This window comes from Arachis ipaensis, chromosome B02, assembly GCF_000816755.2.
Source record: "Arachis ipaensis cultivar K30076 chromosome B02, Araip1.1, whole genome shotgun sequence".
Classification (NCBI taxonomy): domain Eukaryota; kingdom Viridiplantae; phylum Streptophyta; class Magnoliopsida; order Fabales; family Fabaceae; genus Arachis; species Arachis ipaensis.
The window spans coordinates 67,932,944-67,959,196 of NC_029786.2; the positions used below are offsets into that span (position 1 = coordinate 67,932,944).

At 34.2% G+C, this 26,253-nt stretch overlaps 1 protein-coding gene and 1 long non-coding RNA gene across 15 annotated transcripts; both read right to left on the reverse strand.

The window, feature by feature from the left end:
* LOC107625406 (probable 2-oxoglutarate-dependent dioxygenase AOP1.2) lies at positions 1,364 to 25,902 on the reverse strand. The gene is made up of 3 exons (XM_016328035.2): positions 25,845 to 25,902; positions 24,720 to 25,041; positions 1,364 to 2,045 (listed from the first exon to the last, which is right to left on the reverse strand). The coding sequence occupies exons 2-3, from the start codon at positions 24,981 to 24,983 to the stop codon at positions 1,803 to 1,805; spliced, it is 507 nt and encodes a 168-aa protein (XP_016183521.1). The 5' UTR covers positions 24,984 to 25,041; positions 25,845 to 25,902; the 3' UTR covers positions 1,364 to 1,802.
* Positions 4,714 to 9,613, reverse strand: LOC107625407. 14 transcript variants are annotated; one of them, XR_002357559.1, is made up of 8 exons: positions 9,467 to 9,613; positions 8,732 to 9,052; positions 8,459 to 8,548; positions 7,732 to 7,774; positions 6,322 to 6,403; positions 5,615 to 6,163; positions 5,147 to 5,542; positions 4,714 to 5,049 (listed from the first exon to the last, which is right to left on the reverse strand). It is a non-coding gene; the product is annotated as an uncharacterized LOC107625407 (long non-coding RNA). The 14 variants fall into 14 exon arrangements; XR_002357560.1 differs by having other exon boundaries at positions 7,732 to 7,900; XR_002357558.1 differs by having other exon boundaries at positions 8,459 to 8,578.

A 26,253-nucleotide genomic window follows, 5' to 3' on the forward strand; every position in this document is an offset into this window, starting at 1 on the left:
ATTGATAATGATAATGAGGATAGGAATTCCAATTCTCATTCCTTGCTAGGACTTTTCTTTGTTATTTTATTTCCTTGTTATTTACGTTACTTGTCTCTTATCACAAAAACCAATTATAAGTACATTCCCTGCAATTCCTTGAGAGACGACCCGAGGTTTAAATACTTCGGTTAATTTTATTGGGTTTGCTTAAGTGACAAATAATTTAAATATTGATTGAGTTTTAATTGTCGTTTTAGAACTATACTTGCAACGCGATATTTTTGTGAAAATTTTTAGATTTTTACCGACATTTTTCCCCCATCAGCTACTTGATTTTCTTTTTCAATATTGTATTTCATTGAGTACCACTTAGAAAATACCTCAGTGGCAAATGAGACTTAAAAGTGATGAAATTATAAAAAAATATAATTAAATCTAAAAATATAAGAAATTAAAACAAGAAAAGTGCTAAAGATGCAAACGCATCACTTAGACCGAAATAAACGAGCCAAAAGCCTTAAAAAAAGGAATGTTGAGTAGTTTGGGGCACCGTTTTGGACTAGACCCATGTTCCTAGAAACCAATTTGGACTAAGAATGATATTAGCGCAACGTATAATGTTGCTAATTCATAATGGAGTAAGACTATGCTAGAATGAAGAAATCCAGTAACCTCATATACTCTAAAGCTATGGGAATGTAGATTCATAGTATTAAAATATCTATTTATGAAAGAATAACCTAAAAACGTTATAGAATAGGAATAATGACCAAATCATGATGAACATTAACTACTATAGTTATTATCTCTGTAACGATAATAAACACTCATTTAAAATGAGGAGTAAGCGAAAATAGATGTAAGAGAAGCTACATTAAAAACACTCAAATAAACACTCAACTAATTTAAGCACTAAAGTATCATTGTAGGTTGCCCTCTCGACATGGTTCATGACTAGACAAGAAAGCAAGTTCCTCAATTTTCTATTTGTGCTCGAATATTTGAAAAACCTTTCGAACATTTTAAAGGTGTTTCAATTATATCCTTCATGTGGGCAACTTATGACATGCTAGTGATACCACAGCGTATGAATGTCACATGTTAGTGACACGACAGTATATGATTGTCATGTCAGATTTTTATTAATGGTATTAACCTTCAAAGGTATAATTGAAATATATTTGAAACATTATAAATCAATTTAAAACAAAATATATTATAACTATATTCTTAAAGTTTTTCAAAAAATTTCAAGAAAAAAAAGTACTATAATGCTAAAAGCATAATATAGCACATAGAAATTCAATCAAAAGTAAGAATAGCAGACTAAAAATAGAATCTATAAATGTAAGAAAAAAGCAAAGGCTCAAGGAACAAACCGTTGCTTTTAAAATAGAAGAATGTGTTTGTCTATTTATAACAATCATATCACTGGTAATAATGATTTCAAGTTATACCATCATTATTTAATTTAAACTCAAAATACAAATATATCACTGATTTGCACCTATTACGCTTTGTAATCTCAATTCACAAACATGAGTTTGTCCATTTCATCTCAGATGATCGAATAACACATTACTCTTTTGTCGCATTCATCCGACAAGAAGTTGACGACTATATTACATAAAAATTACTGAAATAAACATAACATATCACATATAAAACATTAATAATAATACGAAACGTAAATTTTAACATGACATTAGAATCATAAGGACACCACACAAACTAACACAAACATATTTTTAAGTTCTAGTGGGTTTGCACAATTGAAATTAAAACCATGGATCATCCAAGTACATCACAATGTATGTGTGTTAGATTCCACAATATGCTTTGATACGTGAAGTAGATTTCAGAGCTTTATCTGAGAGAAAGAAATGGAGGTACCCGTAATGGTCAAAAGGCTTGTAACAAAAAGGGTTTTCCTCATCAACAAGCTCCTCTTGTGGTTCCATTATGTTATTAACATACGAAAGCAGCCCCGTAGAGTATCTATCTATCTTTGAGTTTACCAAGACTCGGTGTTCACAAGCTGGTATTCTGTCATTACTCCACACTTGTGCCATGAAAATTTCAAGTTATTTACTAAGTCAGAGACACGTAAAAAATTTTGAAGTATATTTCTCAATTAGTTGTGCCAAAAATCAAGTGGAATTGTCAATCTTGTTTCGTTTTAATTCTGTGCTTTCTTTTAATTTTTTATCATAAAAATGGAGATTTATTTTTGTTATTTTAAAAACAAGGTACTTGGTTCAATTATTTTTGGAGAAAAATAATTCTTTTACTCATAAGTTTTCTCTTAAAAGGAAGTTATCAATAGGATTTGTTAGCTATTAAATACATTATTTCTTATAATTTTTCTCATTATTTTTTTTAAATTTTAAAATATTTATCTCATTAAGAATATCTAAGTATCACCATAATTTAAAAAAATATATAGTGTCAATTATAATAAGTAAAATTTATCTTTTTTATAAAAACCACTACTTTTTCTCCTAACAGTAAGATAATTGCATTTTACTAGAAAATGAAGTACATGGTTCAAAGAGGGACATATTAAAAGAACGAAAAATTCCCTGTCAATGAATTATAGTTCAAATAGTATAGTCTCTTCATACTCAACTAAGAGGTTGCGGATTCGAATCTTCCTATCTTCAATAACAAAAAAAAAATGAATGTGATCAAATCCGGTTGAGGTCCTCTCCAAATGTCACCAGAGGATGCACATTTTTTAAAACAGTAGTAGATTAATTTGGCAGCCTCTCTACACCTTGGACACACAATGGAGGTTGATGAGAATCTTCGGTAGATGTTGGTCATGACAGCTAAGCTTTCATGCAGAACTCTCCACAAAATAATTACTTTTGAAGGGATTTTCAACCCCTTGCATATTCTTCTAAATTGTCAAGTTCTTCATCAACAGAGGGTACTAATCAATTGGTGGGTGGGAGAAATCATATGCTATGAGGTTGGTTGAGGCAACATCATACTATTTTTTCTTATTCCAAGACAAAATCAACAAATCAATTTCATCTTCATTCAAAAAAGTGTTAAGGATTCTTGTTCCTATGTCTGGATGAAAGGTTTTAGCTATTCAATTCTTGATTTTAGGTACAATTCTCGGTTAGTAAATCCTTTACCCAATACATTCCTGTGGTTGTGGGTCTAGTTGAATTAATGTAAAATGGGTAAGGCAAGTCAAGGATCTTACAAAATTCTAACACTAGACCAAGAACTAATATTCTATCTCAAACCTTTTTCCACTATCTTCCTCCTTTCTAGTAGATTCGGCCAACTCCAAGATGGTAGATGACCTTTTTTGCTATGAAAAGATAGGAATAGCGAAAGCACTTGCCCTTGAGAATACTGGACAGTGGTGAATTGGGTTTAGTAGCTGATGAGCGAATATTTTATACACTTTTTGACATTATTTTCATATAGTTTTTATTATGTTTTATTTAAGTTTTATTATATTTTAATAGGTTTGAGTGCAAAATTCATACTTTTGGAATCAACTTTGAGTTTGTGTGTTTTATGATGATTTCAGGTATTTTCTGGTTGAAATTAAGGAGCTTGAGCAAAAGTCTGATTCAGAGACAGAGAAAGCACTGCAGATGCTGTCAGGATTTGACCTCCGTGCACTCGAAAGAGCTTTTCTGGAGTTACAGAAGTCCAACGGGCGCGCTCTCAACAGCTATGGAAAGCTAACATCTAGGGGTTTTTAGAAATATATAATAGTCTATACTTTGCTTCGGAAATGAAGACCCAAAATTGGCGTTCAATGCCAGCCACCTACCCCGTTCCTGGCGTCCAACGCCCACAGAGGAGTAGCTGGCATCCAACACCCACAAGGGGGTCCTTAGCCAGCGTTCAATGCCCCTAAGGGACCCTAGCTTAGGGGAAACACTCGAGCTCAACCCAAATACTCACCAAGTGGGTCCTAGTAGTAGATTTTCGCACTACAAGACTAGTTTATCTTATTTTTTGTAATCCTTAGTTACTAGACTAGTATAAATATAACAAAGATCACCATTGTTAAGAACTTTCACTACAAAAAAATTTAGTTATTACGGCGGTTTTTTAGGGTTATTACGGCGGTTTGAACCACCGTTATTACCTTGAATGGCGGATAACAAAAACCGTCGAAATTCAAAGCGCCATTTGGTTATTATGGCGGTTTTTAAAAAACCGCCACAATTTCCTTGGTTAAAACGGCGGTTCAAAATGCCGTTATTTTCGGATACAACGACGATTTTTTAGTTAGTTAAAACGGCGATTTCAAACCACCGTTATTTCCGGTTAAAATGACACTTTTATGTTGGTTAAAACGGTGGTTCAAACCGTCATTTTTTTCGAATAAAACAGCGATTTTTTGGTTGGTTAAAACGGCGGTTCAACCGCCGTTATTTTCGGATAAAATGGCATTTTTTTGTTGGTTAAAATGGCGGTTCAAACTGCTATTATTTTCGGATAAAATGGTATTTTTTAATTGGTTAAAATGATGTTTGAAACCGACATTTTTACCGAGTTAAAATGGCATTTCATGTTGTTTAAAACGGCATTCATGAACTACTATTTTTACTGAATAAAAAAGACATTTTTTATCGTTTAAAAAGGCATTTTTAACTATTATTTTTACCACGTTAAGCAAACAATTTTTTGTTTAAAATTTCATAATAACAAAAAATTATAACCCATAAACAATATTACATAACTCAAATAAAATATCAAACATAATATATAATTTTTAGTATTAAAAATCAAAAGTAATAATTCCTATATAAATAATTAAGCAAATCATATCCACTAATTATTACTTTGTGAAGTATTAGCATAGAGACTGCTTAGGTTACTCAATAACCTCGACGGATCATAATTTGCAATAAAGACAATTCTCTTTTCTTATTTTCGTACATGTAACTAGTTACTTGAACCTTGGTACAGTGCCAAAACTTGAAACTATTATCCCCTTAACCTAATAGCTACCTGTATGTGGAACTGCTGCTGCATACTGAGTGTCCATAACATCGATCACACTGTTGGCTATAGCACTGGCATAGACTGAAATAGGCCATAGTTAAAATACAGAAGCATAACAATGTGATTCAAAAGATTTATGATTGCCCCTGTTAGTTTCTTGTCAAAAAGAAATACCAACCTTGCTATTGAACAAGAAACTGTAATATTTGCCAACATGTCCACCTGCAACATGGTGAAGTTCCAACTGAAGTTCATCCAGAAACTTGGCGACTGAAAGTAGACAGTTAATCTTCTTCCTCTGGAAGAGTTTGATTGTAACATCATCATCAATAATCCGCACATCAACCTCGCTATCTTTCGATTTCCTTTGAAGCCATGAGGTCCTTATGCATCCATCTGGATTGCTGAAAGACTTTATGTTACAGCTCTCTGCAGCATCATCTTTCGCTTTCTGCCTTTTGCATCTCTCCCTTTAATATCTTTTCTTCTCCACCAGTAATTTGAGCTCATTAACCATTCTGAGCAGCTCCCTTATATATTCAATGACATCACCCACCACAAAGGCTCTATCCATCTGTTAATAGCAGATTCAACCTATTAGTTTGATTTGTAAAAATTAGTAAACAAGTTTATAAGTGTTTTATACCTTTGTGGGGCTTGGGATAAGACTTCTCAGGATTTTGTATTTGCCATTCAGTTGCTATCTTCTTTGTTTCTCAGTTGCAAAGTGTTTGGTGCCTTTTCCTTCCCTTCTTTTGCCCACAAGTGATTTCAAGAAGGTACCCACTAACAAACACCCTAAGCCTTCTTAATAGTTGACAACCAGTTAGAAAAACACAAAATTAGAAACCAAAGCACATGAATCCCTTCAAAGCTTTTTAACATGCAATATGCAGCTAAGCCATATGGCACCTAATTACATATATATACGAACATGGTTTCCATTCATTTTTCCAACAAATTATGTCATAACCTAAACCTCCTTTATTATTAGACAATGAAGTTGCTTATATTGTTGGATATCTTACAAGGATCACTTTATTCACCAAAATGGGGCACATCATACTTAACAGGGATATCAGCGATATTGAAAAGTGAAATTGATGCTGTATGCCAAAACTTGTATCTTGGAGAATAAAATTTGTAGTCATCAGCTGAGATAGCTACTTCATTCCGACCTGTCAATCTCTTAAACCTAAAAACGATCAAAAAAAGTCAAACTAAGTGTGCACTCCCTAGAGGCTCAAATAAATTAAGTAATAATCAACATTCAAAACTGTAGAAGCAAATTATTAGCAGATCAACATCATCATAAATATAGGAAAAGAACTAGGTCTGCTTATCAAAAAGTACATTGAGAGTAGAACTTGACACTATCATCGAATTGAATTACTCGCTCTAAGCCATAAGAGTGCTCGCAGTTGTTGTTAATTCACTGCAAAAGCAGATAACATAACAAGTATTAGAACACCACAACATTGTGACATACCCAAAAGAGAAAAAAATGAGTCAAAAGCAAAATCTCATGATTAAAACGCTGATCCAAATTCTGTAGAATTGAGAACAAGTCGCTATAAACAAACAGAAGTAGAATAAAGCCAAGTTCGGAATTAATAAAACAAATAACGGTGACCTAAACAAATAGAGATTTGCATGAGGCAAAATGACAGCGAGAAACAGTATACTACATTTTAATGAACTAATCCAAATTCAACTCCATTTTACAACTTTCTTCTTACAACCAACTATGAAATGGACCTCTTAGTAGAACACTTAAAAGGAAAAAAAATAAAAAAACAAGGACCTCTGAGCTGAACATTAGAAAACAAGGACTTAAAATGGAGTTTTGCTTGGTGTGTCGGTGGGGGCAGTTTGTATTATTTTTCATTAGGGAAGCTGTTAGAGGGTTATTTCACGAAAATCTATACTTATGGTGACAAATAACACTGTATTAATGAAAAATAAAATAGTTGTTGGATTATTTATTTCATGAATAAGACAACACTATATAATACTCACATTATTCTTTTCTTTTGTGGTTTTCTTTTTTTCTTTTGGTTTTAAGGGGGGTTGTTTCGATAGTGACTAATATTGAATAAACACTCTTATGTCACGTTTATGCCTTATTACTAGAAATATAATAAGCTGGTAATAAGTGGGATTTTAAAATATAATAGCTTAATTATTACTTTTTCTTTTTTTGAGTTTAAAAGAAGATTTTAATGAGAAAGAATTAGGCCCAGTTTGGGTAAATAACTTAAATAAGTTCTTTTGGAAAAAGAGCTTAAAGCATAAGGACTTTTATTAATAGCAGCTTATACGTAAGTTATTTTGTGTTTAGATTTTTAGTTATAAAAGTCCTTATTTTAAAGTTGTAGCGTTTGGATAAATAACTCAAAAAATAATTTTTTTTTACAGAAGAGAATGAATATTAAAATAATGATGATAAAAAATACTTTCTAATATTGAATGTTGATTTTACATAACCTAATCACTAATATTGTGCATGATATGGTAGGTAAAAATAAAAAATAAATATAAAATGTGTCAATATATATTTTGTTGCTATTTTCTATTTTTTTACTCCTATTAAAATTTCCTTCTCCTTTATTGAGGCCAGGAACTTGCTATAATTAACTATGAAAATAATAGCAAGTTATAAAATCACATGTGAAAAAAATAAAATTAAAACTGAAATTTCATACCACAGTTAAATACAATTTAATAATAAAAAATAGAGTGATAAAATGATAAAAAAAATACCTAGAAGCAATATATGCAGTAGGTTGTTCAGATGCAATAATGTCTGAAAAATGGTGGTAGAGGATCAATACTTCCATCAGATGAATCATTACATGAAAATGGTGAGATTTGGAATATTGCATGAGAATGATGATGGAATGATGGTGGAAGGCCAGTGCTTCTAGTAGACCTTGCGTGAAGATGGTGGTGAAGGCTTAGTATTTTTCACAGAGTCAAGAAGAAAAGTAGATTTTTTTTGTTTTGAAATTAAATTTTTTTTAAGGAAGTGGTAGAATGACTTATCGAGAAGTAGAGAAGTCATATAATTCTACTTCTTCAAAAAACTGTGAATTAACTTTTCAGGAAGTTAAAAGCTTTTTTTAAAATGTTGCCAAATACGTAGATTTTGACTTTTCATAATCCAAAAGTAAAAAAAGTAGCTTCTGCTACTTCCCAAATGGGCTCTTAATACATAATTTGCAATTGATATAATGATATGTATTGAAATTTGAAAGTTAGATGCAGCAGTGAAAAGCATTTAGAGAGAAAGAACATAGTACAAAAGATACATCATGAACACTTGACTAGTAGACATATAAGATTTTTAGAAATGCCACATAAGTTCAATACTCTCCCTGGTGATAAAAAAAACTTATCTAAGCCAAATGGTAGCAAAATCCATACAGTACTATGGCCCCATCAATCTTGGAAACATTGCCCTTCCTTTTTTAAAAATTGATATACTTACAGTTAAGAAGATTCTGAAGGAAACGATTCATCCAAATCCATGTTCTTTTCAAGCGTTTTCCTTTTGTAGTTGTTAACTAAAATTCAGGCCCTGTAACACTTAGCATTTCGCTGAGGCAATCTAAAAGACAAATCAAAACTTAATACTGAATTACTGAAAGATTCTCATCCATCTCAACAACAAAAACAACAATAAATAAATAAATAAATAAATAAAATACATGGGTAGCTAGAATTAGAATTAAAAGGATTGGTCAAAAAAAGAAGAAAAAACCTGAAGATCTTCAGGGAGATACTCGTGCTTCATGGAAAGGTCCATAGCGCACTTAAGGCACTGGTGGCGCGCGTCGACTACCTCCTTCGAAAGCCGATTCAGTGTAACAAAACCCGGAAGGCAAGCATCTTTCTTGAGCGATTCCCGGCATGCGAACGCCGCCCCAGCTTCCGACAGATCAACAACGTAGAACACTGGCGCAACCTTCTGACCCTTACTGCTCCAACACTCTGTTATCTTCTCCAATTCCTTCAACCACCACGTCGAATCCCCATAGCTTCTGGAGAAAACCACAATCGAGATTCTAGAATCTTCGATTGCCTTGAACAAAAAAAATAAGCATTCAAACAATTCATCAAACACGTGCTATGCAAATCAGTAAATCACCAACGGAGAGCATATTTACAAATCAAAACTGTGAAGCAAATGAAAATTTGTATACATGCATGTAAGAAAAAAATCGAAGGAATTTCATGAAGACCTTACTCCAAATTTCTGCTAACAAAGAGAAAATCAAAACCTAGCATTAAAGAAATAGAAGTAGTAATAATTAGCAAATACAAAATATGAGTAATTAAAAGTAGAGAATGTGGATTTCTTTTTGGTTTTTCATAGAATCGCCAATAAAATATGATAGTATATGGCAGAACATCCCTCAGCATCATTAAAGGTTAAAATATTAAAAATATTCACACAAGACTGACAACAGTGCAATTACTAGTTTTTAACTCATACCTAGTTCATAAAAATCAATATACATTGAGAAACTGACAAGGAGCGGTTTAATTTCCGAAGGGCCTGGCTCATCAACCTAGCCTGCATTGCCATGTGTGCATCCCCCATTTCACCATCAAGCTCCCCTTTAGTAACAAGAGCAGCCACCTGTGAATGTAACAGAAAGTTAGTAGACATATAACCAAATAAGATGGAGGAAGTAAAAATTTCAAAATCTAAAATTTGGCCCTAGGTATGAGCTCAAAAGAGAATCCATTGGTGAACAGTTTCCAATTTTCTCCATCACAAATCTTTCCTCACTTATAACCAACATAGAAATGATATATAATACAAGTAGCAGCATATATCTTTGAACATGAATAAAAACAGAATCAATCGAAAAAGTTTCTAGTGCTGATGAATCTTTTTATAAGAAGGCTATTTTGAGTTATTACCATAACTAAGTATAACTAAATGATAATACTGGCTAAAATCACATTCTATTGGTGAAAATTTTCTAGTTCTTATACTTATTTGAAAAATCCTATAATAGATAAGGACTTATGGCTTAGAAACAATTCATCTCAATTATATCAACAAAGTAAAGGAGAATGAATGATGACCCAGGCACAAGAAATACATAAAGCATAAGCTCCTCAAAGAAAATATTAGACTCAAAGACAATAACACAAACACCTTATGGACAAGAAATTGCATGAAACATGTTTAAACTCAACTGATGAGAAAGATTACTAGAGAAATCATTTCAAAAACAGTCAAGTAACGCTATTGTTCTTTTAGATACTTCCTCTATGGCTTAGAAACAATTCATCTCAATCATAACAACAAAGCAAAGGTGAATGAATATTATTAAAAACAGTAACCCAATCATAATCATAATCATAATCAGCTTATAGTTGTGTTAAGATTAAAAAATAATCTTAAGTTAATATTATCAAAATCTAAGTTAAAATTATTTGAGTTTGCAATTTTAATTTGCAATTAAGTATGATATAAATAGAGAACAGGATCTCTGTTTTAAGAGTAGTTATGACATACTGATAATAGAAAATTTTAGATCTAATTGCATGCTTAACTAAGGGCATTTTAATTTAGGAACAAAACACATTTGTCCTAAGTTCTTTTCTTCCTTTCAAGTTCAATGCAACAAATACATACTCTACATGAAATCTTTTTTTTTTTCTTTGTAATGGATAATAATGCAGAGCGAGAAAACAGGGAAAATAGAAAAGAAAGAAAGAAGGAATTACTTGCCTGCTTCTACAGAGCTGAAGAAGGACCTCATTATTATATAGATAATGGTTCTGAGTGTCCGTACAGTCCAGAGCTTTTCTCTTCATCAAAATCAAAGCTTCAATGCTTGGCCATAGCGAATGTGGACTCTGGAGAAGTACACTCGCTACTACTACTCCACTACGATTCAAAATTCAGTGCCGTCCTGGATGAGATTAAAAATGAGTTTGTTTGGAATGTTGATCTCAAGAGTGAAGAGGAACAATTTCCTATTTTTTATTCTAGTAACAATTAGGTGCAAATACTTGCCAAAAACCTAGGGCTCTTATTTCAATTGTAATAACAGTAACTCAATCATAATCATAATCATAATCATATCAATAGCAATCTAAAACCGTAATTACAAGTTTACAATAAGATATAAACCAGATTCAACCGCACCTCTTCTTATTCTTGCTATTGCTGTTGATCTTGCTACGCAAACAGTGGAACCACTCGCGATGAATCCTTGCACACGACCTAAAAGAGGCAAGCCGACCTTACTGATCCAGAACGAAAGGGAGGCACTGAGATTTTTGCGGAGAAGATATAGGGGATGGCAAGGAGAGGAAGCTGGAGGGGCCGTCACCGGATAAGATTGCCGCTAGAGAAGCTATCGCAGGAGATGCCATCGGAGAAGATCGTCGTTAGAGGAGAACGCAAGAGGAAGAGGTCACTGCAGTAGCACCGTACACGAGCTTCAACTTTCAACCAACTAAAGTACTGAACCAAGTGTTTCTGAAACTAGGGATTTTCAATTTGTCATTTTATATACAAGTGCTAACGGCGGTTCAAAACCGCCATAATGACCAAAACCGCCATCAAATTCAAATTTATTATCCGCAGCGATCAAAATTGCCATATTATCCAAATATTACGGCGGTTTTAAAGAACCACCGTAATATAAATGCCATTTTAAACATATTTTTTTGTAGTGTTTTAAAAACTTCTAATCTTTGCCCTATTCGAACCTTTCATTGTATTTTCTACACAGCATGAGTCACTAAACCTCCTAGGTTAAGGTTAGGAGCTCTGTTGATTTTCATGGTTTTATAAAAGTACTACTATTCTATTCAATTTGTGTGTGACTCTATTCAAAGATGTATCTTCGTTCTTCAACCTTATGAGTGAGATGAACCGTGACACTCATCCTTATTCTACATGGGTTCAATGTGAGTCCTTGACTGGAGATCACTGAACCACAAGCTTGATTATACATCTCTTAGATGGCTAATCTACGACTTCATTGGGGACTTCTCGAAACACCAGTTCAGCCGAGGTATGGGAAGATTATAGTCTTTGTGGTAGAGGCTAGAACCAAAGCCGCAGTATTCTCTGATCTGGAAGATTCAACCTTGTCTGTGGCATTTTGAGTAGGATCATCAAGGGAGATGAATGATAATCCCGATTTTTAGGGTTTATCCTGTGCTTAGTCTAGTGGATTTTATCCATTATTCTCATACTTATTCATACAATTTGCATGTTTTACGTTTTCCTTCCTGATTTGTGCTATGATTGAAAGCATGCTTCTTTGGCCTTATATTTGCTAATATTAATCCTCTCTTATTACCATTCGATGCCATGATATATGTGTTAAGTAATTTTAGGGTTTATAGGGCAGGAATGGCTTAGAGGATGGAAAGGAAGCATGCAAAAGTGGAAGGAATACAAGAAACTGAAGGAACTACTAAAGTTGTCCAGCCTGACCTCTTGGTACTAAATCGACCATAACTTGAGCTACAGAGGTCCAAATGAGGCAGTTCTAGTTGTGTTGAAAAGCTAACATCCGGGGCTTCGCAACGATATATAATTTGCCATAGCTTCTCTGAATCCAGGTGATGCGCACGCGTGGATTACGTGCACGCGAGACCTGGCAAAAATCCATTCCACGCTCACGCGTGGACGACGCTCACGCGTGACTTTGAAGCATGCTGGACGTATCAGAAATCACTGGAGGCAATTTTTGGGCTGTTTCTGACCCAGTTTTTGGCCCAGAAAACACAGATTAGAGACTATAAAGTAGGGGAATCCATTCATTCATCAACAACATTCATAATTCATAATTTTTAGGTTTTAGATGTAGTTTTTAGAGAAAGAGAGGCTTTCTCCTCTCTCTTAGGATTTAGGATTAGGATTTATCTTAGGTTAGGTTTACTTCTTCTTCAATTTTAGGTTCAATGTTCCTTTACTTTAGTTTCTCTTATACTTTTATTTGTTCTATTACTTTAGTTTGTTTATTTTTCCAATTTGATTTATGAACTCCATGTTATATTTGATTTCTTTATTTAGTGTAATTTGAGGTATTTCAAATTTATGATTGCTTTCTTCTATTTATGATATAAATAATTTGGATTTTCCCCTTTTAGTTTGGTTGAGTAATTGGTGACACTTGAGTTATCAAACTCAGCAGTTGATTAAAAATTGGAATTGCTGATTGATTTGGATCCCTCTAAAGCTAGTCTTTCCATAGGAGTTGACTAGGACTTGAGGAATCAAGTTGATTAGTCCACTTGATTTTCCTTTATTTAGTAAGGGTTAACTAAGTGGGAGCAATAAACAATTCTTATCACACCTGATAAGGATAACTGGGATGGGATTTCCAGTTCTCATACCTTGCCAAGAGTTTTTCTAGTTATTAATTTATCTTCCTGTTATTTAAATTCCCTTTTCAACCTTTCAAAAACCCATAAATATACCTTTTTCCATAACCAATAATAAATCATACTTCCCTGCAATTCCTTGTGAGATGACCCGAGGTTTAAATACTTCGGTTATAAATTTTATTGGGTTTTGTTACTTGTGACAACCAAACTTTTGTACGAAAGGATTCTCTATTGGTTTAGAAACTATATCTACAACGTGATTATTTTTATGAAATTCTTTACTGGCAAGAATCTGATCGTCAAAATGGAGTCGTTGCCGGGGAATTGCAAACGTGTGCCTTATTATTGGTTATTGTAAATATTTGCTTTTTCGTTTCTTTCTTAGTGTTTCTAGTTTTAAGAGTTTATTTTCTTTAATTTTTATTTCCCTGACTACTATGAATTCTCACCCCTCTGGTTTTAAGTTTAGTTCCAATGTTGTTGTAAGGAATGAAAACTATAATGAAAATAGGCATCAAGGTTGGAAGAATCAAAGATAGGAGGAGCCACAAGGATTTGATCAACCCTCATGGCAACAACCCCCTCTAATGCGCTATAACCAACAACCATTCTGTGATGCATACTAAGACAATAGTTATGGTGAACCCTTTTGTGACAATCAATCTCCACCAAATTACTATGGTCAAGAGCCATTCCAAGGTGCATACCAAGATGATGAATATGGTGGACCTCTTGTAGTTACCAACAAGACCCACCATATGCCTATGACCCCCCTCCTCAACATAGGTTTGAACCACCAAACTCACAAGCCTCCTACTACCAAACAACCTCATATGATCCTAACCCATATCCACCATATCAACCACCCTATGAGCCATATGAGCCATACATAGATCTACCCCAATTCCAACCCAATTACTCCCAAGAACCACCACCTCCATATATACCATATCCATACCCATCAACCCAAGAGCACTATGATCCTACTTATGATAGTCAAGCTGGACAAGAGTCAATCGATCGTCTCCAGGAAGCAATAGATCAACTTCACGCAACCATCCGTCAAAAGTTTGGCCCAAGAGACTCATGCAATGAACAAAGCATTCCCACAGATGAGTATGTTGAGCAACAAGTGGAAAAGATGGAGAGTGTTGAACTGCCACATCCTTATCAAGAAGAACTACCTCCGTATCATGAACCCTTCCCCCCAAGTAATGAACGCTCATATTCACCCCAATCTCCAATGAATGAAACCATTGGTGTACTTCTTCAAGGGCAAGAAGAGATGGAAAAGAATGTGCTAAATTTCGCGGCTGCCTTGGGCGAGTTAATAAATCAATTAGCTTTCCAACATTTGAACACCCAAAGTACTCCCATGGCTACATGTGGAGAATCTAAAGAAAATTATAGTATGAAGGAGACACTAGAAACTCTGGTGGACAATGAGGAACATGGTTTTGTATTGGAACAAGTGGAGGAAGCCATAACGGTTACAGAGGAAGAAGTGGTTGAAGATTTAGGAGATGCTAAACCTCCATGGGAATCTAGAATTGTAGAGTACTCCTCCAATAAGATTGAAATTGATGTCAAGAAGGCTAGTGCACAACCTCCATGGCATATTCCTTATGAAGACTTGGATGGGGTAGTTCAAGAAGTAAGTTCCCTTGGTGATGAGGATCATGCATCAAGTCCTCCTAGTGATAAATCTACATCCGCAAATGAACCCCTTGAATATGAAGACTCTTTTCTGATTGAGTCTGAGAATGATGTGGAAGCGGAAATTCTTAGAAAAGGGCAGACGGGAGTTGAGTACGCTTTGTCAAGAACGTGGGAGACTTCTCCACCTAGATTGCCATCTACTCCTTCATTTGAGTGGATAAGGCTTGTCTCTATTCGCCTTACCATTCCACCTGAATATGGTATTCTTGAAACGGATGGCCAACTTAGGAGACTTTGTGGCATTAAGCGTAAGAGAAGGATGTTTAGTGGTTGAAGTTGTAAATCAAGGCTCATCAAGGTTGATACTTCAAGAGATAGATGTAAGGACTCAACTGGTGATAATTTGGTTAGATCTAAAAGAAGAGTTTGGTACTCCGTAGAGAATTCAGAGTACTTGCCAACTGGATGGAACCATGATGATCAACTTGAAGACGGGTGTAGAATCAAGATTTGGGATTCGGGCATACACGGGGATCCACTTTGGGAGCTCAAAGCTTGTGAAGAACTCCCTCAAGGCTTGGAAAATTCACTTGAGAATGACGAAGATTATTGGAAGTCCAAGCATTGGTGGCAGTTTCAGGATGAGTTCAAGCATAAGCCTCCATGACAAGGAGCTCGCCAAATGTCCAACTTAAATACTTTAACTAAAAGTGCTAGGTGGGAGACAACCCACCATGGTATATTCATTCCTTTTTGTTCTTAGTTTTATTTTATTTTATTTTTATTCGTGTTCATTCATAATTTCTGCATAGTCATCTGCATTCTGCATTTTGCATTCTGCATAAAAAATAAAAAAATAAAAATAAAAAAGGGGATCGACGCGCAAGCGTCAACGACGCGCACGCATCATATGTGTCTACGCAACTAGACAGAGAGTTGCGTAAGAGACGTGCGGGAGGGGTGCGGGTGCACAAGCCACCCTACGCATACGCGTGCTTCACGCGTATGTGTCCCCTACAAAAAGTTCAACCCACACGTAAGCATCAGCGACGTGTACGCGTGGGAATGAAAATCGGCATAAAAGCGTGCTGAACAGAGAGTTGTGATGGTCTGGCGCTGGCACTGTGCTAGAGGCACAAAATCACCCCATGCGTATGCCTCCCTGACGCGTGCACGTCAATTCGCTAATAGACCTCCCACGCGTACGCATGGGCGACGCTTACGCGTTGAACGGCCAATTTAGTTTTCGCGCGTACGCGTGATGCACGCGTACACGTCGCGCCCCGTTTCTAAACTCTTACCCTTTTTCTTCTATCTTTTCTCCTTCTTTCTTCCTCCTTTCTTACTTTCTACTTCGTTATCTCTTTAACTTCTCATCCTTCTTCACCTTCATTCTATTTTACTTAATTTATTTACATACTTTCGTTCATTACATTTTAATTTTGTGCATATTTTTATTTTCTTTTCTAAATTTATTATTTTTCTATTGGTGTTAAATTTTCTTATTTAACTGTTGCATCTTTTCTTGCATTATTCCGGTGCTTCATGACTTGTTTTATTCTGATTGGGTATTATTATTCATAAGACAATGCTAATTTTTATAATACTGATATTCCTTTTGCATTGATATGCACTTATACTATCTTGCATTATCCACACTCTCTTCCCCATTGTTTTAACTTTTGCACTATTGATATGCCATTTGCTTCCACTATTTTTCACTTGCATGTTGTTGCTACCATGTAATTAAGACCCTTATTATTTGGCATTAACACCCATATTTTATTTGTTTTCTATCTTTGTTTCTGGGTTACTTTTCTTCTTTTCCTCTTCTTTCAGGATGGCCACCGGGAAAAGGAAAGGAAAAGAACTTCTATATGGGGCGACAGACAAGTCCACCTGCCCAATCTTTGGAAAAAAGTATCAGTTGTAGCAGCCCGTCCACCTGCACATCTCAGCATGCACCGAGGACGGTGCAATCTTTAGGTGTGGGGAGGTCGATACCGATCTCCATGGATTAGTTATTTTCTTCTCAACACCAATGCCTTATTTTCTTTATTAGTTCATTGTTGCATCTGCATATTTGATTGCATGTTTTCTTGATTTTGTGCATATATTTACCACTGCTTGGTTAAAGTACTGAGTTTCCTTTCAAGACCTTATTTTATAAAATTTCACTAATTTAAATTAAAACTTTTGTGTTAAACTTGTTTGAAGATTGTAAATTGGAATATGAATTATAGCTAAGAACACACAACCTGTGAGATTTTGAGCTTATTTATATGGTTACATTATTTAACCATAAATTTTTATTCCTGTGTGTTTTCTTCCCTATGATTGCAATCTTTTCTTTGTTCCATTCTATATGTCCACTATTTAGTATATTTACATGCTTGCATATGATTGAGGCCATTACTTGTTTTTGCTCACTTATCCCAAATAGCATACACTTTTAATCACCTTTGTTAGCCACTTTGAGCCTTTTAATCCCATTTGTTCTATATTTTACCACATCACTAACCTTAAGCGGAAAAACAATTAAATACCTCAAATTGAATCTTTGGTTAGCTTAAGTTAGAGATTGTGTATCAACTAAGTGTGCGGAAACTGTGGGAACATGGGCTAATAAGGAAATGTGTTATGTTTTTACTTTGATAAAATATTGGGAATTTGGGTACCTACTCATCTGAGACCAGAAAAATTAAAAATCCATGTGCATTGATAAGTTATGTTTATTTTTCTATTTAAAAATAAAAAAATTAAAAAAATTAAAAAATTAAAAAAAAAGAGAGAAAAAAATCCAAAAAAATTATTCAATAAATAAGTAAATAAATAAGGGGACAAAATTACCCCAATGCAAAGTTAAGTTAATAAAAAGATCAATGCATATGTGATAAAATTAAAAGAAGAGTTGATGCATGAGTATGTAAGTTGATGCATGAGTATGTGATGCAAAAGTCAGAATTCTGGGTAGCTAGGCATGACTTTAGAATTACATAGAGAGAGTATGTGTGTGTTAGGTGAAAGCTTAGGTTAGTCAAAGATTCATATTTCAGCTCACTTGACCATACATATATCCTCACTCTTACCTTAGCCCCATTACAACCTTGAAAAGACCTCATGATGTTTGCATTGGTACATTAAATATTTTTTGATTGGTTAGATGAAGAACAAAGTTTAGAAAGCATGATTAGAGAAGAGTAGAGTGATTCACCTTAGACACTTGAGAGATTAAAGTGCATATACACTACCAGTGAGGGTTCAATGCTTGATTCTATGTTCCCTACTTTCATGAGCTATCTTCTTACAAGTTTACTTGTCTTTTATTATATAATTTGAATTAGTGAAATCTGATTTATGTTTTTCTTGAAGAGCTTATTTACTTTTAACCAAGTAGGTTAACATCTTAGCATGTAGTTGCATTCATATAGATAGGTTGCATTTCATACATTATTCTACCATTCCACTTCACTCCTTTATAGCTTCTCTTGAGCTGAGCATGAGGACTTGCTAATGTTTAAGTGTGGGGAGGTTGATAAACCCCATTTTTAGGGTTTATCCTGTGCTTAATCTAGTGAATTTTATCTATTATTCTCACACTTATTCATACAATTCGTATGTTTTACGTTTTCATTCCTGATTTTGTGCTATGATTGAAAACATGTTTCTTTGGCCTTATATTTGCTAATATTAATCCTCTCTTATTACCATTTGATGTCGGGATATGTGTGTTAAGTGATTTCAAGCTTTATAGGGCAGGAATGGCTTAGAGGATGGAAAGGAAGCATGCAAAAGTGGAAGGAATACAAGAAACTGAAGGAATTGCTAAAGCTGTCCAGCTTGACCTCTTGGTACTAAATCGACCATAACTTGAGCTACAGAGATCCAAATGAGGCGGTTCTAGTTGCATTGAAAAGCTAACATCCAGGGCTTCGCAACGATATATAATTTGCCACAGCTACCTCGATACCAGGTGACACGCACGCGTCGATCACGCGCACGCGTGACCTGGCAAAAATCCAATCCACGCTCACGCGTGGACGACGCTCACGCGTGACTTTGCAGCGTGCTGGATGATAAACCCCATTTTTAGGGTTTATCATGTGCTTAATCTATTGAATTTTATCTATTATTCTCACACTTATTCATACAATTCGCATGTTTTACGTTTTCCTTCCTGATTTTGTGCTATGATTGAAAACATGCTTCTTTGGCCTTATATTTGCTAATATTAATCCTCTCTTATTACCATTCGATGCTGTGATATGTGCGTTAAGTGATTACAGGGATTACAGGGCAGGAACGACTTGGAGGATGGAAAGGAAGCATGCAAAAGTGCAATGAATACAAGAAATTAAAGGAACTGCAAAGCTGTCAGCCTGACCCTCTCGCACTAAATCGATCATAACTTGAGCTACGGAGGTCCAAATTAGGTGGTTTCAGTTGCGTTCGAAATCTAACATCCGGGGCTTCGAAAGGATATATAATTTTCAATTGTTGCTCTGAATATAAGTGATGCAAACACGTGCATCACGCGCACGCATTGCATCTGCAAAAATCAGCGTGTTTGAATTCGCAACTAGCGAATTCTGGGCTGTTTCTGGCCCAGTTCTCCGCCCAGAAAACAAAAGATTAGAGGCTATAAAATAGGAGAATGCATCCCTTCAAAAATAGAACTTTCATATACATAATTTTACGTTTTAGATGTAGTTTCTAGAGAGAGGGGCTCTCTCCTCTCTCTTAGGATTTAGGATTAGGATTAGGATTTAGGATTTCTATTATGATTAGGCTACTTCTCTTCATTCTAGGTTCAATGTTCCTTTAATTTATTTTCTACTTTTATTTATTCTATTACTTTAATTGTTATTTATCTTTTCAATTTGGCTTATGAACTCCACGTTAGAATTGATTTCTTTATTTAAATGCAATTTGAGGTATTTCAGATTTAAGATTGCTTTCTTCTATTTACGATATAAATAAATTAGATTTTTTCCCTTTTGGCTTTGGTTGAGTAATTGGTGACACTTGAGTTATCAACTTAGCAGTTGATTGGAAATTGGGATTGCTGATTGATTTGGATCCCTCTAAAGCTAGTCTTTCCATAGGAGTTGACTAGGACTTGAGGTATCAAGTTAATTAGTCCACTTAACTTTCCTTTATTTAGTAAGGGTTAACTAAGTGGGAGCAAAAATCCAATTCTCATCACACCTGATAAGGATAACTAGGATAGAATTTCTAGTTCTCATACCTTGCCAAGAGTTTTTACTATTATTAATTTATTTTTCTTGCCATTTAAATTACTTCTTCCTTATTTCAAAAACCCAAAAACATACTTTTTCTCATAACCAATAATAAATCATACCTCCCTGCAATTCCTTGAGAAAACAACCCGAGGTTTAAATACTTCGGTTATTATTTTTATTGGGTTTGCTTAAGTGACAACCAAAACTTTTGTACGAAAGGATTCTCTGTTGGTTTAGAAACTATACTTACAACGCGATTATTTTTATAAATTTCTTTACTGGCAGAAATTAGATCATCACTAGACGTATCAGAAATTGCTGGGGGTAATTTTTGAGCTGTTTCTGACCCAGTTTTCAGCCCAGAAAACACAGATTAGAGGCTATAAAATGGGGAAATCCATTCATTTATCAACAACATTCATAATTCACAATTTGTAGGTTTTAGATATAGTTTTTAGAGAGAGAGGCTCTCTCCTCTCTCTTAGGATTTAGGATTAGGATTTCTCTTAGGTTAGGTTTACTTCTTCTTCAATTCCAGGTTCAATGTTTCTTTACTTTAGTTTCTCTTCTACTTTTATTTGTTCTATTACTTTAGTTTGTTTATTTTCCCAATTTGATTTATGAACTCCATGTTATATTTGATTTCTTTATTCAATGCAATTTGAGGTATTTCAGATTTATGATTGCTTTCTTCTATTTATGATATAAATAATTTGGATTTTCCCCTTTTGGCTTTGGTTGAGTAATTCGTGACACTTGAGTTATCAAACTCAGCAGTTGATTGAAAATTGAAATTGCTGATTGATTTGGATCCCTCTAAATCTAGTCTTTCCATAGGAGTTGACTAGGACTTGAGGAATCAAGTTGATTAGTCCACTTGACTTTCCTTTATTTAGTAAGAGTTAACTAAGTGGGAGCAATAAATAATTCTCATCACACCTGATAAGGATAACTGGAATGGGATTTCCAGTTCTCATACCTTGCCAAGAGTTTTTCTAGTTATTAATTTATCTTCCTGCTATTTAAATTCCCTGTTCAACCTTTCAAAAGCCCATAAATATACCTTTTTCATTAACCAATAATAAATCATACTTCCCTGCAATTCTTTGAGAGACGACCCGAGGTTTAAATACTTCGATTATAAATTTTATTGGGTTTTGTTACTTGTGACAACCAAACTTTTGTACGAAAGGATTCTCTATTGGTTTAGAAACTATATCTACAACGTGATTATTTTTATGAAATTCTTTACTGGCAAGAATCTGATCGTCAATGAACTGCAGGAGCTTCACCCTCATTCAGATTGGGCATACACTAAATCTAGCGTTCAGCCTGAGAGAGGAAGATTGGCAGCCATTGAACCGGCGTTGATCACTTACAGCCTGTCATGAAAAGAACCACTCACAGTTGGAGAAAACAGTAAGAAAGATTGATCCAGAAGAATGAAGCATTTTCGAAGCCTCAACCATCTTCTTTTCATTGAATTCACAACTACTAAGTAAATTTATCTTTATTTAGTCTTTATGCATTTTTAACAACATAACTCTTTTCTAATCACCTGACTAAGATCTACAAGGTGTCCATAGCTTGATTTGAGCCAACAATCTTCGAGAGATCGACTCTGATTCACCTCAGATATTACTTGGACGACTCTGAGAGTGGAATGGCATTTTTATTGAAGAATATGACATACTTGTTTAGATTGACTTTTTGACAACTAAACATCTCATAGTTATAGAGAAGCTCTAGAACATTAGTGAATGAATCATGTGAGGCCTTATAGAAAGGGATAAAGACATCAGCAAAATTGTAAATGATTGGCAATAATACATCTTTTATGGATTTGAATGTCTTGAATTTTCCTGTTTTCTCTATCTTGTGTAATAGGAACGAAAGAGCTTCCACACAGAAAAGGAGATGGTATGGTGACAGAGGATCTCCTTGATAGATGGCCTTTGTTGGCCTAAAGAAGTCATAAGGTTGACTCTCTACAATAACAGAGTAAGAAACACTGGTGACCAAGTCTGAAATCCACAAAATCCATCAACCATCAAAAACCATTTTCTCCATAATAAACCACAAAAAGCTCTATTCAACCTTATTTTAGGCCTTGATCATATCCAGTTTCAGTACCATTTCATATTTCAATCTTGTCTTCTGTCTTCAGGTAGTGTATCCACTCACGGGCAATGAGTATATTGTCAGATGTAGCCTTCTTTTCAAAATACACTTTGGTTTGAACTCACAAAATTATTCATGAAAAGTTGAAGTCTTTGAACCAGTACTTTAAATTTTGATATAATCCTATAAAAAATAGAGAATAGACTAATAGGTTTAATTTGATACATGTCTCTAGCATTTGGGATCTTGGGGATTAAGCATATCAGGAGTGTGGTTGAAACCTTTTAGAACTCTTACAACCCTAAAGAAGCTATAAACTACCTTGAAAATGTCATCGCCTGAAATATCCTAATAGAACTAGAAAAATTTGCAATAAAACTATCATCTCCTGATGCACTCTTCGCACAAACAATGAAAGTTGGCCTCTTTGCTTCCTCCGATCCAAAGTCACCATCCTCAAGAGACAACGATTCATGCTAGTTGTAACTACAGGAATAAAGTCATGAAAAGTAATAGTTGGATCAGCTGGGTTAGAGGTTGTGAATAGTTCTTTGAAATAACTACTCGTTACTCTAGCTATGCCTTTCGTCTCTGTAGCTCTCACCCCATCAACTCTAACTAGTCTCGATATCTTATTTTTTCGATTTCTAGATTGGAACCTTTAGCAAAAGAACTTTGTGTTGCAATTCACGTCTTTAATCCACTTATATCTTGATTTTTCTCTCTAATATCTTTCTTCCTTTTGTATTCTTCCTCCAATTTTCTCTCGAATTTATCAATCTCACAACTTCGATGAATCCTTTCTACCCTCCTTGCTACATAGCACTGGTTCAGTTCATCAATAGCCTTCTTGAATTTGACTTGCTTTGATATTGTCATTAGACTAAACGGTGATGAACATTGAAAAATCATATGCATGCATGTTTTAATTTTTTAGAATTAACTTTTTGATCTCTTCATTACCACACCACCTTTCCTGAAATTAGAACCTCTTTATAGTGACCTGTCTAGGAGGATTGGTATCAAGTAATAATGGTGCATGGTACGAACTCATTTCAGCTAGTCTTCGAACCACTGCAGCCTCATAATTACCTAGCTACTGCAGCCCACATAAGAAACAGTCGAGTCTCTCCTTTAATAGGTCTCACCCTGCTCTCCTATTAGACTATGTAAAGTTGAGGCCTATCCACCAAAAAGTTATCATCGATAAAATAGTTAAAATTATTAATAGAACCTAATGATCTTAGATCTCCTCCCTTATTTTCTTTCTAACTCTTGATTACATTGAAACTCCTCGTTACTATCACCTTGCCATCAAATTCAAGAAGGACTACCTAGATTCTTTAAAATTATTCCAAACGAGTATGCACATTAATACTATGAGACACACCCACCAGTCCCGCTCTTAATTTTTAGCCTCATCTTTCACTGTTGTATATCTTACCTTCACCTTTACATAATCCCTCCATGCCAACACAAGCCACTTGACAAACCATTTGAGTCTATAAAAATGAACATTAATATCCATATGATCTAAATTTTCTCTTCACATTTCGAGACAGAGTTTAGAAGACTGAGATCCGTATCATGTTTGTTAGCTCAGAGACTGGTACTAAAATTTCTGTCTCTGTTCCTAAAATTTCAATATTTCAGTACCTCCAAAAACTGAGAACACAGGGGATTGAAATTCTTAGAAATAGAGACTAAAAATTAATAATATTTTATACCTAAAATACCCTCATTTCAATTAATTAATTCTAATTTTACCCTTTGTACAAATTAAATTAGAGCTTCATTCTTGTTTCAATTTCTGTCTCCCATTTTGCACCAAACAGAATACAAAAATTTATTTCAGTTTCTGTTCTGAATCTCTGTCTCTCAGTCTCAGTCTTTCCATCTCTGTCTCTCTGCCAAACGCTACCTTAAGGTTGTGGACTAACAAAGGTCCTCCTAAACTCCAATAAAAAATAGATACTTTGAAACATTATCCACTTTTGTTTTTGGACGGATATTTAAGAGCAATGCTATATGACTAGCAAATCTTATCATTATTGGCCAGCAATAATTTGCATCTATATTTATAAATATTTTGCACATAAGAAACATATATTTTGCACCTATATTTATTAGAGTTTTACACACATGAATCAATACAATTTGCACTCACATTTTTCAAATTTTACACACATACATCAGTAAAATTTATTTATTAAAGATAATCTAGTATTTGTGCTGGCCAAATGATAGTCAAAAATACTAAAAGCTATTAATCCCAAGAGTTCTTTGATATTAAAAATGGTGAGAGAAAAAAATAAATATTGTATCACGTATATATCTAATTTAAAAGTGACTGACCTGCAATGCATCACCACCCATAACCAAATACAAAGAGGATGAAACACCAACTTCAAACCATTCCCCATTCTTGAGCTTAACCCCCAAGCCTTCTATCTTCTGATTTAGTATTGTTAGGAAAGATGTGTCTGAATTAGGAGCCACTCCCAAGTTGCTTTCACCAACTTTTGGTGTTCTGTACTTGTAACCTCGGAGCACATAATCAGTTAAATCCAGTAAACATTCTAATTTCTTGTTCTCCAGTCCATAGCTCTCAAACAACATTCTTTTCACAACTTAGTCTAGTTTTTGTAATTGCTTTGCATAGGAATTTACACTTTTGCTGCGTGTTGAGACTGTAGTTAAATCACAAATGTTCATTCAATATATTTGACATAATAATGAAAAAAAATTATATAAGGATTTAATATTTTTATATATTTACAGCGTAAAAAATTGCTTATAGAGCAAAAAGACTAGTGTTGTGTATCAAAGTTAGGGATTAATTCATCATTACACCAATCAATAGAAAAAGAGGATCCATTATAAGAGCAGCAAAAAATCTCTATATATACTAAAAATTAGATATGAAATTAACTATTATGTATTTATGTATATTTATACATATTTGATTCACACATTTTTTAATTAAATAATTACCTAAAAAATAATCAAACTTGGTATAGTAGAATAATAATCAAACTTATAATAAACTAATAATCAAATTTATTTACAGGAATATACTTATGAAATGCTAAATACATACTTTTATACATAATATTTGATTAGTGATTAATTTTTGGTGTACATATAACATAATTATAAAAATAAAAATGGATAAAATAGTAAAAAATAAATCAAAAGCTAACTAAAACTAAATATATATGTGCATAAATATCTATCTAAAAAGAATTTAAGAAAAAGTCTACTTCTATACTTATAAACACTAGCTACGAATCTTTATAGCTCCTCCTTTTGTTTTTCCTTTTGTAAAGAATTTAAGAACTTCAACTAAAAGAGTAAGAAACAAAACAAAAAGAAAAGTTACAAACCTTTTTTACTAGTATCAAATTTAATTAAAGGTCAAACACGAGTGTTCATATAGAATTACTCTAAATTTGAAGTTTATAAGAAAAAGTTAATTACCAGAAATGATCATTTCCTTGAGGCCACATAACATGTGTAAACTTTTGACACTAATTTTAAATATTTTGACCTGAAATTGGGCCAATGGGCCAACTGGTGGAACCAGGGCTATGTTAGGCCCAAGCCCAACTCATATAACCCACAAAAGTAGAACTTTAGCCACTTTTTCCGCTGGTGTTCATGATCCATGAAGAAGAGAAGAAGAGGTGAGCCAAAACCTAACTACTATTCACTCCCAATTTCATTTGCCCATAACTTTCAATCCGTAACTCCATTGATGAGTCATTTATGGCCATACGTTCGTGTTAGAATTCTCTTTGATTCTATTTAAACAAAGTGGAAAGGGATTGTGAAATGTTATTGGATTGTGAACTTGTGAATTGAAATGGTTTGGAGTGAGTGCTTATGT